This window comes from Manacus vitellinus, unplaced genomic scaffold, assembly GCF_001715985.3.
Source record: "Manacus vitellinus isolate BGI_N305 unplaced genomic scaffold, ASM171598v3 scaffold_9_pilon, whole genome shotgun sequence".
In the NCBI taxonomy this organism is placed as follows: domain Eukaryota; kingdom Metazoa; phylum Chordata; class Aves; order Passeriformes; family Pipridae; genus Manacus; species Manacus vitellinus.
In genome coordinates, this window is record NW_021940917.1 from 17616634 (window position 1) to 17635591 (window position 18958).

The following is an 18958-nucleotide window of genomic DNA, read 5'->3' on the forward strand; positions in this document are numbered from 1 at the left end:
TCAGCAACAGTAGAATAATCAATTTTAACTTGATTGTGTCATAAAAACATGAGAAATATTTTACAGAAATAACCTAGGTTGCAGAAAATGAGGAAATGTATTACTGTGCTGAAGCCCTGTTTGTCAAGGAACAGTTTTATCTTCCTATCACACGGTATCATTTCCATGACATGTGTATAATAATGGGTATGACAAAATAAACGACAAAAGAGAGCAAGACAGTCTTGTGTTCTTACTATTTTGTTGCAGAAATAAAAGTAGGTCTAAAGAATGTGTGTTAGAATGCAAATAATATGGTCTCATGAGCGATTTCGCATCTGCTTGTTGCATAGGGGATGGTACCAACTCTCTTCTGGGAAAAAGGCACCAAAAACTAAATTACAGGAGAATCAGCTTAGCAGGGTATCAAGACTGGAATCTTTGTAAGACCAGGGAAAACATTGCTGATGTATTAGAAATACATCAAACTGGTGAGGGGAATTGATGTTACACATCAAACTGGGAGCATATTCAGGTAAAAAATGGTGTGATGGAATGAGACAGGAGGTGAATTCAAAGGCACTGCAACGTGTGTAGATGTACAGAACATGGGGGCAACTTTAGCAGCTGCACATTGTATGAATGTGAGAACTGAAGCCCAGATGTCAGGAAGGCAAGATGGGAGATAAACACCTGGGAGACTATTTTCAGTATTTGGATACAGTGACATAATTTTTACTTATCTGTACTATATATTTCACTCTGTGATGCTAATATATTCCGACCCAAGTGTACAGAGTTGTGGGCTTATAATATTTTAAAATATCTTAAAGCGAACTCACACTTCACAGCAGTGGAGTGAGTTCTAACAATTAATTGGACCATCTTATGTTCCAGGATAACATCTAGTCATCGCATTTCTCATGAAGAGTAAAATTGTCAGAGACAGTTTTAAAAATACAGCATTTGTATTAAAATAGGGGTGCAATAAGTATGTTCTGATTTTTTTTTTTAATGAATAACAGAAAACATTAAGTCTTCTTAAAAATGACATATACACTCAAGAGTTAAGGTCACCAGAATTTTTTTAAGGTTACAGAAATGATGTCAAAATTCCATTTAGAAAACAAAGACTACCTCAAAATTGATCTTGAAAACTAGGGTAACTTTTAGGGTAGCTCATGTGATGCATGTGTAGCTCTCCTGGAAGTCTGAACCTACCCTTACATCATTGTTTTCATAAACATGCTGTTTCTGTGCACTGTGCTTCCTATTCCCTTGGGCCAGGGCCCTTGACATTAAATGATGAGGCTTTCTAAAAAAGTACTTTAAAAGAAAATGTTTGAGTGTTTTAATGTATTCCAGACATTTAAAATATTTTTAAATTGACCAAGCCTTTCTTTATGTTATTTTTGTAAATGTATGTTTAAAATAGTGATTACATTTTTTTATTTAAAAAAAAAGGTAATTTAAACAATTGGCAGCAGCAAGAAAGTGTCTGATAGGAAAGCTGTGCTAAATTATTAGAAAGAGTTATCTTCATTAAATGAGGTCAGTCTGTGTAAATGCTAGCAAATATTTATATTGTGATTTCTTACACTGTGATATTCTTGGCAAATTAAAATTTCGCTTGCCTTTTTAGAAAAGGTACCTCCCTTTGAATTCATATTTGAATCTCTTATTCCTGCTTTTCCTTCTCAAGTCATACCCTAGCAGTATCTTCAGTTTGCAAGCCTCTGAAACATTTTGCACGAAATATTTATACTGAGCTAGAAAATGAAATTGTTCTCTCTTTCTATGAAAGTTCATTCTTTTAAAATACCTGCCCCGGTAGATCTATGCCATGTAACTCTTACAGATTTTTGAATGGACAAATACCAGATGTGAGTCATCCAATAGTAATCAGTCTGTTTAAGCATTGAAGATTTGTTGCCACGCATCAGGCGTTTTACTTCTAAAAAATTGTTCTAGAAGGAGAAATGTAGGCCTGGTAGTACTTTTCTCCTGTTATCTGTTCTTACAATTGGACATTTATTTTTAAATGATCTGAAGAATGATTCGTCTCTTTAAAGAATTTCACAGAGAATTTCCACTTTCAAGAGTGCCTCTACCCTCAAGCTTTTGTGTAGGATTATTAAACACAGATAGCCACTTACATATTCCAGATGTTCACAGTGGTTCTGCTTGCTTCCTGACACTTTCAAGAGCTACTATATGCTCTGACATGAAATTAGGTGCCAGCAACTGAACAGAACTTGACTCAAACAGAAAACAATAGAGAAAAAAATTATATTTTAGAGAAGGCTAATTCTGTATGGATACTGTATAGATCAGTATTACTTTTTCTTCCATCCCTTGAAGGAATATCCTCTGTGGGGAGCAATGAAAGGCAAGAGGGTCGGAATTGTCTGGCCAGGCTCTATCAGGTATTTCACTATGAGGAGGTTTTGGTGTTTAAAATGAAATTTACTCATCTGAAGACATTTGATGTTATGTGGGATTTTTATTTAGCAGAGTGATATGGCAACAGGCTGAAATCAAGCAGCTATAGCCACTGCAATGTACAGTGGGATCACAGGACCAATCTGATCCTCACCACTGGTCTTCATATCCTCACTGTCATGATGCTGGACAATGCTGGTGCCAGGAAGGAATATGTGAGTTAAAGTCAGCTCAAGCCCATTATCTTTTCAAAATTAATTTTGTGAATTGTTTAGTTTTATACTCTCAGTGGGGCTGAGCAACATATGCATATTTCCCTTGCTGGGCTGGCTGATTCAAGAAGCCATTCACAATCCTTTGATTAACTCAAGAATACACATTTGTACAATCAGTTAATCCACTGAACTGATAGAAGCATTTATCTAAAGCTAACCCTCCAATCCCTTCTGTGTTAAGTTCAGTTTTCTTTGCAACAGCTGTGGTCAGCCCCTATGTTCTTCCCTCAGCTTCATAAGCCCATGACCCTTGCCTAACTCATGTGTTTTAGGGATTTATTGACCAGAAACCAAAAGGTAATTTTTTATTTATTTATTTAGGTTTGGTTGTGGAAAATAAAAATGAAAAGTTGACTAAATAAAGATCAAAAGATTGGAAAAAGAAAAATGCGTATTTTTTTACACAGAAACGTAGAAGCAATTAGTCAAATGAATAGACACAGCCTTCATACCATGTGTACCTTGTAACACTATACAGGTGTAGCACTATACAGGTGCCAGTATGGAATAGTGGTGTATCTGGTCACAAAGGTAAAGAAGTAAAAGGGAAATGTATGCTTTTGGTTTTGTATTTCCTAGTCATTATGGTGATCCATTAACAGGAGTTTTCCTTAGCTTCTGGGTTAGGGCTCATTCTGTCAAAGAAAAGTGTAAGTCAAGCTCTCTTTTTTATCCAGAATAATTTTTTAAAAGATATTTCTTCCTAATGGTCTTTTTAATGTTGTATGTATATATATGCTATATATATATGAGACAGTAATGGACAAGGATAAAAAATTCTGTGTGAGGAGTAAATTCTCATTCCTGTTTTGCTACAGCTAATGGCAGGATCAGAAGCGCCAGATTTTTAGATAACATGAGGACTAGAAATGGCTAGTTCACAAAAATAACTTTCATTCTTTGTTTTTGCCCCAGATAAAAATTTGAACTCCAGAAGGGATTGACAGAGAAAGGTACAAGTACAACCTAAAAGACTGCAAAACAACACTGTCACATTGCCCACTTTTAAAGGAAATGTAACTGTAGAACAAGTTGGAAAACATAGAAAGCAAGTTTGAGTTGTTAAAATATCTTCCTGTGTGTACCACAGTGTTCGTTGTCACCATCTCACCATCTTGTCTGTAGAATAACAAAGACTTTTGTCAGTCTACAGAGTAGGATGCAGGCCCCAGCTCATGATCTGAGGCTTGTGGTACTCACTCAAAGTAAGCTGTGCATCTGTCATGTCTGTCCAATCCATCGGTGAAAAACATAACCTAAAGATTAATTTATTTATGCTTGTATTTGGTGAGAGCTGTTCTGAAACGGCTGGTGATCAACTTGAAACCTAGTCTTGGCTTCTTAAGTAATAAGCTTCTCCTCTACTTGGAAAGCCCCATTTAGTTTTGCTGCCAAAGCAGTAAGGTGTCTCCTTTTCAGAGTCAGATCTGATTTGATTGTATACAGCAGAGTTCTATGAAGCTTTCATAAGGCACTCTTATAATTTACCCGTGTAATTTAAGGACCAAAAGCCTTTATTGTGTAAGTCCTAAAAATAGACTTTTCTACTTCTGTCCAAAAGTTTAATTTATAAATGTGGATCGAGATTCCTAGTAATTTTCTATGCCAGGTAAAACAAACATCTAGAAAAATTGTTCATGAAAACCATGCCATGAGGAAGTTAAAGTAATGGATCAAACTAGTTCAACTTCTTAGAAGATTAAGTTATTTCTTAGAAAGGTTACATTTGTTTTTTCTTTCATATTAATAGTATGAGAAAATATGAAGCAAAGAAAATTTTTATTACATATTACTCCATACACTGTTATTTTTCATATTTTCTTTTGAGCAGAATGACTTAGGACCTCTCCAACACCAATTATATACAAGCTAATCAAGTTTTGGGATTTTTAAATCTTTCTGGATTACAGATGCAAAACAAGGTTAGATGAGGAGAAAAGGAAGTTGTAACTTTTCTTTCTCAATTTATGGCTCTTTTCTTTTCATTTTACAGTATGCAGTTTTCTTTTCCATCTGAGTCTTTTCCTGTTTATGCATATTTCTATGGGCAAGTTTTCCACTTAGTGATGTTGCCTTTAGAAAACAAACAAAAAAAGGCAATTAAAATATTTTAAAATTGTACCAGCTGTACTCAGCTGCAATGTTACAGTGCATTATTGCTTTAGATATTTTCCTTTTAATTTTTAATAAGTTTTTTTTTATACGTGGCTTAGAAGTTAAAAAACAAGACATGGGAATTATTTGTCAGTTTTTTTGCTTGAATTCAGAGCTGCCTTCCCTCCTAAAGTATTTGGAATAGTGGTGGCCTGTGTGTGCTTTCATACAGTTTGAAGCCATCTGGATAGTTCAGTATAAAGCTGAGAAGAAGAATTGTTGATGGACATCATGATACTGAAAATGAAATGAAAGAGAAGATGAGGTATTGACAAAAACAAAGTAATGCGTATTAAGAAAAACAATTTAGTCTTTAGCTTATATGTGTGAAACCATAGGCTTTGTTACCACTCAGGAAAGAGATCAGAGAATGATAGTAGACAATTCTCTGAAAATCACAGAATTGTTAGGGTTGGAAGGGACCTCTGGAGATCATGAGTCAACCCCCTGCCAAGGGTCACCTAGAGCAGGTTACACAGGAACTCATCCAGGTGGGTTTGAACGTCATCAGAGAGGGAGATTGCGTGACCTCCCTAGGCAGCCTGTTCCAGTGCTCTGCCACCCTCAAGGTAAAGAAGCTCTTCCTCCTGTTGGGGTGGAACTTCTTCTGCTTCTGTTTATGGCCATTGCTCCTCATCCTGTTGCTGGGCACCACTGAAAAGAGTCTGGCACCATCCTCTTGGCTTCTGCCTTTGAGAGTTATTGATATGCATTAATGAGATCTCCTCTCAGTCTTCTTTAGACTAAACAGGTCCATCTCCCACAGTCTTTACTTACAAGAAAGATGCTCCAGACCCCAGATCATCTCTGTGGACCTCTGCTGGACCCTTTCCAGTAGCTCCTTGTCTTCCTTGTACAGAAGAGCCCAGCACTCCACATGTGGCCTCACCAGGGCTGAGTGGAGGGGGAGGATCAGCTCCCTCAGCCTGCTGGTCACACTCTTCCCAGTGCACCCCAGGACACCACTGGCCCTCCTGATCACCTAAGTAAAGTGACTTTTTAGGATCAACAAAGAAAGAATAGAGAACCATGGAAAAATTGTAATGCTGGTCTTCGATTAACCATGGTACACCTGTGTCAGTCAGAAGGACTGACAAAAAGAACAAGAGTAGGTAAGGTATGCAGAGGTGCCAAATAGATATAGTTGGCTTCTGCCTGAGGAGTTGCTAAATTTGCTAGAGCTTCTCAGTTTGCAATTGCGGTTGACAGAGACCTAGGAAGAAAACCACTGCTCTGAACAGGTGAATAGAGTTGGAATTTGAATTGGAATACCCCCTTTGCAATCTTCATAGAAAGAGAAACTTGTACTGTTGTTCACAGTTACATTCTGGAGCTATTTGCCATTGCGTGTTATGGACCCAAACTGATACATGTGAAGAAAGAATACTCAAATGTGGAGAATAAGTACTTTGGTGACTGTTAAAAGATGAGAGTGTGGATGCAGCTTTAGCTCACAGGATCCCTGCATGAATTTCCAGCAAAGGCCAGGGATGGACACTGGAGAAAACTCACTTATTGTCTCATCTGTGTATTCATCTTGGGAGAAGTGTTTTCCATATGGGCTGCATTTTAGAAGAAAAATCAGTATTTCCTAACAGTTCTGCCATCCCTATAACTTCTTAGATGTCTGTGGACTCTTCAGAAGATTCAAGAACTAAGCACCTAAAACTGTGTAGAAGCACACATTAAAAATTTATTTTTGCCTCTATGGCATATCTATGCCCTTTCCATTTTTAGACTTTTTCCCTGCCCTAAAGATTAAAGTACAGCAGATTGTTTCAAGGCAGAAAAGTAAACTTAGTAGTCTATTCTGAACCATAAAAACACATTACTATGTATCAATAAGTATACTTATTGATAACATATTTTTAATATTATATATATATTTATATATTTATATATGCATACTTATTGATAACATTTTTAATATTATATATATTTATATATTATATATATGCATACTTATTGATAACATATTTTTCTGGAGAAGCACTGGATTTTCTGATATGTAGATAGATTATAAACTTAACAAAAGACATGAAAAAATTTGAGTTACCTTTGGGTAAAATCCAGCATAAACTGATTAGGTTTTATGCCATTATTTTTTCTGATGTCTTGCATTGATTTGTATTTGTATTGATATACACACACATGTGTAGATATATTTATTCTCACTGTCGATATCTTTCACTTAAGAAAAAAAATTATCCCAGGCTTTTTTTTTTTGCATTTGAGATTCCTGTTTGTTAACTGTCTTGTTTTGATTACTGCCACGTTTAAGAGTTGCTCATTCACTGACAACTGACAAGACTTGTTTTTCCTGGAAGTCATCTGTGACTCTCCTCAGAACAGCTTGTGCTAATTAGACTTTTAAGTGTCAGCTCATTGGAAAACTTTTTTCTCCTGCTTCTTAAGAAAAGCATCTGGTCTGCTAAAAAGTAATTTGTTAGATTAGTAATCAAGTGCAGTTAAATACTGTCCTTTATGCTCACTGGCTCACTGATTTACCAGTTCTTTTAAATACATTTTTAAGGTACTTTTTACTTGAAAAATACTTATGCTTGAATCAAAAGCCAGATGTATTAGGACATTAAATTATGTTTCTAGTGCAGTGGCTTGCTAATTCTGTGTGACATCAATAATTCAAATTAAGGTCATGCTATCAGGAGTGTGTCACTGCATGATACCTTCTGAAGGCTGAGATTATTTTTGAAACTTTATGATTCAAATCATCACGAGTTTCTCTGCATGTTTTCTATCCATTTCAGGATTATCTGTATTTCATTAGTGGTTTGTACTGTTTTTTATGAAACTTGGTGTAGAAACCTCAGAAGAAAATTACGTACATAAATATCATTTTTATTCGTGGTATGTGTTTAAACATTATCAGTTGTATGCAGAATAATAATTTAATAAAAATAGATCCATCATTCTTGAAGTTCATGAGCATTTTCAATATTCTTGAAATTATATTTAATGTGCATTCAACAGTAATAGAGTGTGCTTCATTATTTTACCTAGACAACAGGAAGTGCAGTGGATGCTGGGAATCTGGGCAGTTTTACTGGTTTTTGTCTTGATCAAATTCGACAATTTTTATTCTTTGATGGATAGATAGAACAGCAAGGAGTATGCTATCCCTAGATTCCTGAGATTATAACATAACTCTTCATTAAAAAATGCTCTAAAATGGATTGTTTTTTTCGTGAGCTTTGCTGAACAAATCTATGCACTTTTTGGTTCTTTCAGCTTCTCTTTTCAAGTGTTGGAAACAGAACATGCATATCTGTTTTTTATTAAATTTTTATTTCATACAGACTGGAAATTCAGGTAGACTCTGGTCTTTATCAGTAGTACAAGGGATATCTGGGTGATCACCTATCCCTCTTCATCACAGAATATGTTACAGGAACTTTTTTCTGTAATTTTTATGGTCATTATTCCCTTATAATCTAGAAAAAACAAATTATGTTGGGCAGAACATTACTGTTCCCAATACAGAAGAGCTGTGAAATAGCCCAGGAATGCGTAGAGGTGATATCCAGGTGATATCCAGATTAAACTGGTGGCATGTGGAAGGGTCTCTTTTGTTTTAACAGCATCTAAAATTAGCAAGTAGATTTTGGAGCAGGTATGAGGTCTGGGATTCAGAACAAGCACATAGTAATAGCATGGCAAACCAACATTGAATGAGTTGTGAAACCAAGGAAGTTCAGAGGAAAAGAAATTTAAATTGCCTAGGTAATTAATTTGTGTGATTCAAATTTTTGGAATATTAACTCCATTTCATTAGATCACTGCAAAAAGAAAAACGATAACCATTCTATAGCCTTTTAGAATGCACTATTACACATCCAGACATATTCAAGTCATACCTGCGTGTTACAGGTAAAGCTGACAGACTTGCTTGGATACTTTAGTTGGTGATGTATTTTGTGTAACATCCCTGTCAGCTGAACTACTGCTTTTTAACAGAGAAGTTGTAAAGGTGTGCCTACTTTCAAAGAATAAAGAGTTTGGTGATTTGATGAGGATGTTCATTGATAAACCAGAAAATTAACATAGTATGTAGAATGAAATGACGATGTCTACAGGTAGCAGTAATGGCAGTAGTAAGAAACCACTGCTATGACTGGGAAAAGTTGCACTTTCCCGAAACAGCCTGTATTTCATTTGAATATTTACATGTTTGATAAGAAAATGTAGTCCCTTATGTGATTCTTCTAAGACACAATGGTAAAGCTTTACTCTCTAAATTTATGTGGCATGTATTTTCTTCTGAATTAACTTGAGAAACAGTTATTCACAGAGGGAAGTAGTTTGAATATTTTACATTTGACATGTATTCAATCCAGGTTTGGGGTTTTTTTTGTTTGTTTGTTTGTTTCAAAACAGCTTTCTTTATAGTTAAATAATAGGATCCTTCCTTAATTTGTCAGTGAAATGATGTTACTGCTTTCTGTCCAAGACTTTTCAGATACCAAGTGTTTTATTTGAAGCAGTGTGTTACAGGGTTCACGAGGAATACCTTAACAAGGGAGGAATTGTTCATTGCTTTTGTTTTGGGGTTGGTTTTGGTTTTTTTCATGTGGATTTAACCTTGGAGCGGTTTGAGCTGTGCTAATAAGCCACAGGAAGCTGCAGTGATTATAAATATGTTTGAAGAAGAAATTCCTTCTCTTACCTAATTCATAGACTACTAAGCAAGAGCAGCTGCTTACTGGAGTCAGTTTCTTTTTCACTACATGTGAAAGGACAAGATGTGAAATGAGTTAACAGCTATTTCCTGATTTACTGGCTGATTTACATCCAGTAGCTGCTGTTAAGTGTGGCTTGCACATACGAGCTTGGCTTTGTTTAATAAGGGAAAAGTCATAAAGCATTAATTACTTTTGATGCTTTTGGGCATTTCTAGAATTAGAAATCTAATTTAATATTAGAGGACCCCTTTTCCTTCTAAAAGACTAAAGAGTATAGTAGTTTTCAGATAGAACTGAGAATCAACAGGCAGATAGAGGTTTGGGAATTCTCTTTCTGTAGATCCCAGCAAGAAAATTTTATCCAACTGCGAATGGCCATCATCAGTAAGTGTCATGATTGAACCCCAGCTGACAACAAAACACCACACAGCTGCCTGCCCTCTCCTTGCACAGTGGAATTGGAGGAAAGAATTGCAAGGGCAAAAGTGAGGAAACTCATGGGTTCGGATAAAAACAGTCTCCTAATTGAAATAAAAATAATACTAATAATGATAATAATGAAAAGGAAAATAACAGGGAGAGATAAATGAAAGCCAAAAAAGACAAGTAATGCAGCTGAAAACAATTGCTTGCCACCAACTGACCAGCCTTTTTTTTGTATCCCAGCTGACTATTATCCCCACTCAATTTTTCTTCCTTTTTTGGAAACAAAGAGTAAAATTTGAAATATTTTGCCTTATTCATTTTATGAGTGTTTTGTTCAGTCCTAAACAACACTTTTTGTCTAAAGTTCTGTGTCCCACAGCTTTCAGCCAGTTCTGTTGAGAGTGACCCTGCCAGAATAGTGATGGGGTTACTACTTGAATTTAATGTTGTGGGTGAGGCGTTGTGCTCACAGACTGACAAACACTTGGACTGTTGAGAAGAATGACTTTTATCTTTTTAACTCAGAATGATAATTATGACTAAATTTCAAATACTGTCAAGCATTTCAACTTTGACCTTTACATGCAAGCATCCAGCAAACATGTTGAGCCACAGGGAATCATTCCATTGAAAGGAAGAGGGCCAAAGACTTGAAACAGCGTTTTGATTGCTTACTCTGAATTTTCAAATGACTGATGACGATAGGTCACCAATAAATGCATTTGTGCTCTGAAAAAATTTGCCATTACACAAATTAAACTGCCTGTTTCTCAAGCTTTTACAGTTACAGACATTCTGCTTTTTAGAAGTTGAATTGAACTCGAATTCAAAACCTTACACTTAGAGCTTCTTAAAAAAACAAAACAAAACACAAAACCCCCCAAACTAAGGTATTATATAGTAGAGGCATTATAGCCTCTACAATGAATGTGTTTGTCAGGCTGCAGTCTCCTATGAACTCTTCTATGAAATCTGACTCTACATTTTTAAAATCATTAACATGCTGAACTCTTTATCAGTACTTAACAGTGATAAATGTAGGGGCATAGCTCTGTGCTTTGCCCTCATTTCTTCTGAGTCTGTCAGAGAAAATACTGGTTCAGACTTGTGACTTATTGTTGCAGGCATCTATTTGCATTTACAACAGTATTAATAATCATGCATGTGTTCTATCACATCTCATTAAGGTACCTAGAAATGCTTTTAAAGAATGCATTTTCTTACATGGCAGTCTATGTAATCATTACTGTGAGGTAATACTACCACTGAATATAATTTATTTGCTATCTTTGATACAATTTTGTGCTAAAGTCAATTGTTCAAGTAAGTAAACCTTTATCTGATGTCTGTTTATATATTTGGATGGCTCTGACCACAATAAGTTTTCAGTCGTGTTTGGGGTCAATTATGCCATAATATATACAGTTAGTAATAACAAAATAATTGAATGTGGTGATTGTGTTTCCTAGGTATAGCATATCTGAGTGGAATGTGCAGTGAAAAACGAAAATGTATAATTGCAGAGGACAATGGTCTGAATCTCGCTTTTACAATTGCCCATGAAATGGGTCATAAGTAAGTATGTGGACAACAAAGCCTACTATCCACTTGCATGCAATACTGCTATGATTTGACTACTCTGATTGTGTGCTTCAGTTTTTCCTTTTTTCTATTAGGAAGGAATAATTTGGAAGACAGTGTTTCTACTAATAACAACTTGTATTGATATACGGTATATAAGTTAAGAAAATATCTACAGTTTAAAGTGAACCAGAAATGTTTAAAGCTGCAAAATAAATAGATTAACTGGAAAGACTGACATTGTCTAGAGGACAAACAGGTGCCCCTTAGATGTCTTTTCTTTTCAGATTGTGATATTGTGTATCAGATCCAGCTCTAACTGCTGTTGCCAACAGACATTTTGATGAGATCATGAGTTGGAAGAGCCCTTACTTAATCTGGCTTTCTCAGGATAGATCTCATTAAAGTGTATAGTAGTCATTGACCATTAAAACATTACTATTGGTTTTCTTCCTTGTAGTAGAAAAGGTTGGCAAAACGAAGGTGAAGGTAACTGTCCTTCACAATTGGGTTGGATGTTTTTACTCATTCAATGGCAAATCTTTTGAACCAAGAGTGAAAAGTTCTCATTTTGCACAAATAAAATTTTCTAATAAAAGTTGAATTTGATTCTTGGCTTCAGTACTTGTAAAGAAAACGAAATAGGAAAAGTCTTATTTTTAAATGAAATAAAGTAAAAGAGAGGTATGTATTAATCTGTCATTTTTGCCTGCAGTGTCTGCTCCAGCCATCTGTGTATTCATGTTAGAGTACCAGCTTCAGAGTGACAACAGAGAGGGATGTTTTACTAAATCCTTTGTACCTCTGAGTGTTGTGGTTAGGTATCTGAGGACAAACACTTTGAACTAAAAGTGATTTGGTTTAAATTTGGTCAAAGCTGTCTGAGAATGGAGATCGTAGCATCCATCTAATGTTGAAGCATGGAAAAAATTGGAACCTAAAATATTTCTATTGAAAATTTTTTCTGGATGCAATTTAAGTAAATATGAAGCAATTTTATGAAAATTGTCACAAGTATAAATTGCTGCATGAAATTGTTCTTTTCTGTTTTTTCTTTTTTTTTTTCTCTCATTTTTGTAACTGCAAAAACCAACTCCAGGTTAATATAAGCGAGCCTGTTTGAGTGAAAGTTACAGTAAAGGAAAGCCTTCAAAAGGAAAATTTATTTGTATTTTGTAGCCACGTGCCATTCTATTTCTATTTTTCACAGTAGTGTTTGCTGGTTTTGGAAGTGGGAATGGATAGGGGAAGACTTATTTTCTGTACACTTGTTCTTATGACCAAAAATAAGGGGAAAGAAACAATAATTGAATATGATCTACAGACAAGTTCACTGATTGAGTTAATTAACAAATAGTTTGAGACAGGTATGATAATAACAGATATAAGTGCTATTTTATGCCCAGCACAGTAAAAATGTGCTTAAAGAATAAAAACCTTGGCAGTAGAATTACCAGGTTTGAATAAAGAGACATCTTGATCGACAAGGCATGTAACACCTTATTCTTCCTGAGAAATGGTGGTATATAAAATTCTTGGAAAATTATGGGTGGTGTGTTGGTTGTGGAATGGCAAATTTGAGAACACAGGATACTGATCTCATAATGTTCATATAGTTATAAAGTTTTTGTCTTGCAGCAAACAAGTCAAACCTATCTTTGACATCCTAAGGTCTGCTAGATGTCAAGCAGTATGTGGAACAAGATAGACAGAGAAGCTCACTATTGCTGCCAGCAGTTCTTCCAAGACTGCTGCATAGGCCAGGCTCTTTAACCCTTGTTGCATTTGTTTGTGAACTTGAAATATCTTCATGGCTTTTCATTGCTTTTGAACTACAACAGAGAATGGATTTCTCATGGTCTTCCTACAGGGGCATAAAATCTAAATTGCTGATATATGAATCCTGGGGAAAAAAATGTGAAAAGGCCACACCATGAAATATCAGAACTTTCAAATCACTTCATATTAATTCAAATAAATTAGGAAAAAATAAATTCTTATAGTATCCCAACCATCATTTTCTTACAGTAATAATGGCATTTGGGTGTCCTTAGAGACATCCTCACAATTCTCCGCAGGTTCTGTAATAGGCATTTTAGAACAGTGGAAATAAAGAATAAATGAAATCTTGTGTCATAAGAAGAGACAAGGTGTCGTTTGAACCGCACATTTCCTCAAGAAATTCAACCTCATCCAGTCTAGTAACAAACCACATTGAAAAAAGGGGGACTACCTCAAAAGTGAAAGAAAGACAGCCTCCACTGCAAGAGACACAGAGGCATTCAGCTTGATCCTTGCTTCATTATGGAATCAGAGTCCTCAGCTGTTGCAATCTGTTGCAATCTGAGGTACAGTGGTCTTGCACCAAAGAGCATAAGGTGATGTTTTAGAGACATTTGTTTTTTCTGCATGTCTCTGTCTGCCAGGTCATCCCTGGCAACGGCAAAGGAAACGCTAGAAATACTTGACCCTTTGCAGAGAGACAACATAAAAATACTGGAGGACAAACATTTAAATGGAGATCCTATTGAAAAGGACCTCAGTAGACTCAAATGTATCTTGAGTATTTCTCATAGAGATTTGTCTTGCTCATTCTTAACAGTCTCAGAAATGCAGGTTAAATGATCATGATAAAGATCAGCCATAAATCTTTTCTTCTTTCAACACATCATCTTTTCTAGACAATTTTCACAAATTCTTTTTGAATCTTAAAGTCATTTAACTATTACCTACTTTTTTGTGTGTGTGTAATGTCTTTAATCATTCTAGTTGCTCTTATGGAAAGAGTCCAGTTCAACAACAGAGAGAAAGCAAAAACTCTCTCAAAGACTTTACTTCTCAAAATATAAAGAAAAAAAACTTTTTATTTTCTCTTTAGGTACAGCAAATATTATTCTTGCCCATTAATTGTCATTCAAATAGACTCAAAACTTCTGCAATATAGATTTTCATTGATCAGCCAGAGAGCAAAACCAAATACATTCCCAGTTGCCATTGTATTGATTAATATAAAAATTCCGATGCTTAACCAGACTTTCAGTGAAAAACTTCTTCCTGATGTCCAACCTGAATCTCCCCTGGAACAGCTTAAGGCTATGTCCTCTTGTCCTGTCACTAGCTGCCTGGGAGAAGAGATCATTATATTGAATACTTCTGATACATGGATGCTTCTTAAGTGTTGTGTTGTTGAATTTTTAGTTTTTCCAATTAAAGCAGAAGTACTCATGATTAAATACAACGGCAAACTAAACCTTACTTTGCAATATGAAATGTCTTTGTTCTATCCATGTGTATCTGAAAGCAGATGATACTTTATTGACACTGAGAAATTAACGTTGTACATCAACAGTTGATTTTTGAGCTCCATCTCTGAAATCAGAGATTAGAAACTATAACATGGTCCTATTAAAAAAATCCTATTTATTAAATTTAATAAGCTATTAGGTAATTGTATAATGAGGTCATATTACAGAATAAAATTAACAACAATGAATTAAAAGACATTGTCTCCATGTGGAGAACAGAGAGAAGAGTGAGAATGCTGTTATTATGGTTATCAAGTAGCACACTGTCATTTTACTTACATGATGGCTTTCTGTGGGATATGGCTCCTTCTGATGTGTGGAAATGGACTTAAAAAGTCATGTCAGCTAGTGGAGAGAGACAGTGGTGGAATTTCTCAGAATCAATTTTATACACATCCTCATTCTTTTCCTGGTAAGCATTTTATGAAATATGAAATGTACCTGCTATTAAAATTCAGGATATTCTACCGGGTATTTTGTAGTTCCAAACAGGGAGTCTGTGAAATTTCTGAATCACCTACTTAGTTGTTTTTAAGTAAACAGCATATAATCTTTGTGACAATTTAAAACAGTCGTATGAAATTTAGTAGAACTTCAAGATAGTTTTGAATGGGAGATAAGGAAATGCTAATGGAGAGTCAGTTGCTCTATGCATTTTTCTTATCACAGTGCAAAATATGATTGCAGAATACGATAAAATCAACAAGAGTAATAAAAGCAAGGGTCTACCAGTCTTCGTGAATGGGATACTAGTGTGGAGTAAGAAATATCATTAAAGTAGCTGAAAGAAGAGCTGTGTGGATATTTATAAGATTAAAGTAGAATTATACAGTTGAACTTGTGTTTAGATGAGGAACAAGATTAGCACATAGAATGTAAAGATATTAATTTGATGTGGTAGAAGATCTTCTTACGTCTTGAAAATCACCCAATATAATTAGAAATTTCAGGAACAGTAGTAGTCACTTCTACTGATAAAACTGTGAACAATAACATTCATTTTAGTAAAGAACATTAAAGCATTTGACACATGACATTTTGTCTCAGATGTTAATTCAAAGTATTTATTTAGGGTTTATTTTGATCCCTTATTGTTTGGCTATCAATGAATGAGACCTTACTTCATAACTGGGTGGATATGCAGACAGACCACCCACTGTTTACATTTTAATTACTTTGCTATCTTAAGAAAGAAGTGTAGAGAGGTTTTACAGGTTAGTGCACTGTTTTTCTCTTCCATAAATACCTATCTGGGGGGTAAACCAAGAATTTTGAGTGTCTTACCTCTCAGTCCAGGAGCTTCTCAGAGGTTGGCTTCACCAGGACAGGGATTTGGAGACTTAATTGGAAAAACAAATAGAAGAAAACTCTTTGAGTACTTGGCCAGTGGCAGCAGCCTTTTTTATGAAAGACGAAAGAGTCCCTCCCCTTCCATGTGCCTTCCCCTTTTCTGGGACAGACTTCAAAGGCAGAGTTTGTAATTCCTACTGACTCATGATAAGCGTGGCTTGCTTTTGAAACCTATCCACATTAGAACTGTGATTGTTGGTATCTGTGTTGACTGGCTACAGTTTTCATTCCTGAAAACGGACTTCAGATGAACAAGCCATGATTTGAATCATACTGCTGAAATTAGGGCCTTTGTCTCCTTACATGAGTTAGGTAACTTCTATCCATGCAGCAGACTGTACTGTTCTTATTTGAATAATTTAATGACATTTATTTTACATTTCAGAATGTAGGATGAGGGGTTTTTTTGTTGTTGTTGTTAAGTTTTTTTAAGAATAAATCAGAAAGAAAAGGAGTGACAGTTAAATGCTGGTTTACCACAAAGGAAGAAAAATGCCCTGTAACTGAGTGCAGTTTTCTGATCTGAGAAGGCAACCAAATCAAGTTTTATGAATGCTGAGAACTTTTTAATTGATTTAGAATTGAACCATTAATGAACTAATATATGATCTCAGGACAGTAGACCACAGTATGAAATTATGAGGTAAGCAATTTTTGAAGTTGAAAAGCTGTTTTCTGCAGGAATAACTGCAGATGTAGTAAGTTTAAGACTAGGTTTGAAAAAAAAAAACCAAACTGAAGGTGTTTTTTTGTAGTTCTTGAATTTCAGAAATGTTTTGGTACAAGTGCTATTCCTTTGCAAATGCCTTAAATGGAATAATGTGTTTCCCAAGTTAGTCCTGCAGCCTTTTCCTCATATTTTTGATTTGAGCAAAAGAGTGAAAATAGAAAATTTTTAGCTTCAATGTGACTAGATTTTATTTTATTAGTGGTTTTAATTATTTTTTGCCCAGCTTCAGGCCTTCTCTTCTAAAATAATAGAATTTTTAAGCCTCAGACTTTTTTTTTCCCTCAGTAACACTGACTAATTCATTTCTTTGTAATTATAAACTTAAGAACCAATAGCATGTCTGAATTTGTTGGTCTAGGAGGCTGGGAAATTTGATTTCTTCCCACCCACAAAGGCTCTTTCTTTTTCTCTCTTTTTTCAGGTTATGCTCTTCTGTAGTTGCTGTACAGAGAGATAAATGCTTTCAAATTCAAATACATCCTCTTAAAATTGTTGATATTTTTCTTGGTTTTTGTATAATTCATATGCTAGCATGAAGGAGACAGGCTAGCAAAATTTTTGGACCCTATCATTCCAAGCACTGGAACATTCTATTGTGAGAAAAATCCCTTCAGGGTTATAAGCATAAAAAACAAATGACTAAATTTCTAGAAAGTATAAATGAATCTCTAGGTATATCTGTCTTTTATATGCCATGCATAGCATTTCTCTTAAAGTAGATCTGCATAAGAGAGATACCATGATGTCATGTATTAAGCCAATCTGATTTGTTAAAATAATTAATGACTTAAAATATGTTTGCAAAGTGCAGGTTACTTAACCAAGGGTATATATATTGATCTGACATGTTAGGGTAGTTACTCCATTTATTGATAATTACACTTTATTCAGTAGTAGCCATAATATCACTCTAGGGTCCCTTAGTCTCAGGGCCTTTTGCTTCCCAGCATCTTCACACAGGTTATCTTGTGGTCCTACAATGTCAGGCATTCCCATGGCATTGACTACTGGAAAAGAGAGAAGCTGCTGCAGGACTGTTGTGTTGATGGAGGCTGTGCTGGTAACCTATTCCCAAATAATCTACTTGCATCCTTCTCTCTCCCAAAAATCCCCATGGGCTATGAGAGCATTGGATAGAAGGTGAAGGGAAAATGCTTGTCATTGTGGCCTCCTTCCAGCTCCACAGAGTCTCTCGTTTTCCCCCCTTTGCTTCTTTCCTTAATTTTTCTATCCTTTTTGGCTAATGGTCTAAAGCTAGGTTTCTCACAGAATCACAGAATATGCTGAGCTGGAAGGGATCCATAAGGATCATCATGTCCAACCCTTAGCCCTGCACAGAACCATCCCCAAGAGACACACCATGTGCCTGAGAGTATTATCCAAATACTTCCTGAACTCTGTCAGGCTTGGTGCTGTGACCACTGCCCTGTGGGGCCTGTTCAGTGCCCAACCACCCTCTGGGGGAAGAACCTTTTTCTAATATCCAACCTAAACCTCCCCTGACACAATTTCAGGCCATTCCCGGGGATCCTGTCACTGGTCACCACAGAAAAGAAATCAGTGCCTGCCCCTCCTCTTCCCCTCCCAAGGAAGTTGTAACTGCAGTGAGATCTCCCCTCAGTCTCTTCTCCAGATTGAACACACCAAGTGCCCTCAGCTGCTCTTCACAGGGCTTCCTCTGAAGGCCCTTCACCATGCTCATTGCCCTCCTTTGGACTCTCTAACAGCTTCATATCTTTCTTACATTGTGGTGCCCCAAACTGCACACAATATTTAAGGTGAGGCCACCCCAGGTCAGAGCAGAGCAGGACAATCCCCTCCCTCTGGCTTTGCCTGATGCCCCCAGGATAGGGTTGGCCCTCCTGGCTGCCAGGGCACTGCTGGCTCAAATTCAGCTTGCCATCAATCAGGACCCCCAGGGCCCTTTCCATGGCACTGCTTTCCAGCATCTCATTTTCCAGTCTGTCTGAACATCCAGACTTGCCCCATCCCAGGTGCAGAATCCAGCACTTCCCC

General features: G+C 36.1%; 1 protein-coding gene across 1 annotated transcript in view; it reads left to right on the forward strand.

Moving 5' to 3' along the window:
* ADAMTS19 (ADAM metallopeptidase with thrombospondin type 1 motif 19) overlaps positions 1 to 18958 on the forward strand; it is a 140186-nt gene that overhangs the window by 62162 nt on the left and 59066 nt on the right. Inside the window, exon 8 of the mRNA XM_029965459.1 lies at positions 11446 to 11551. Within this exon, the coding sequence (XP_029821319.1) occupies positions 11446 to 11551 (106 nt within the window). The remainder of the gene's footprint in view (positions 1 to 11445; positions 11552 to 18958) is intronic.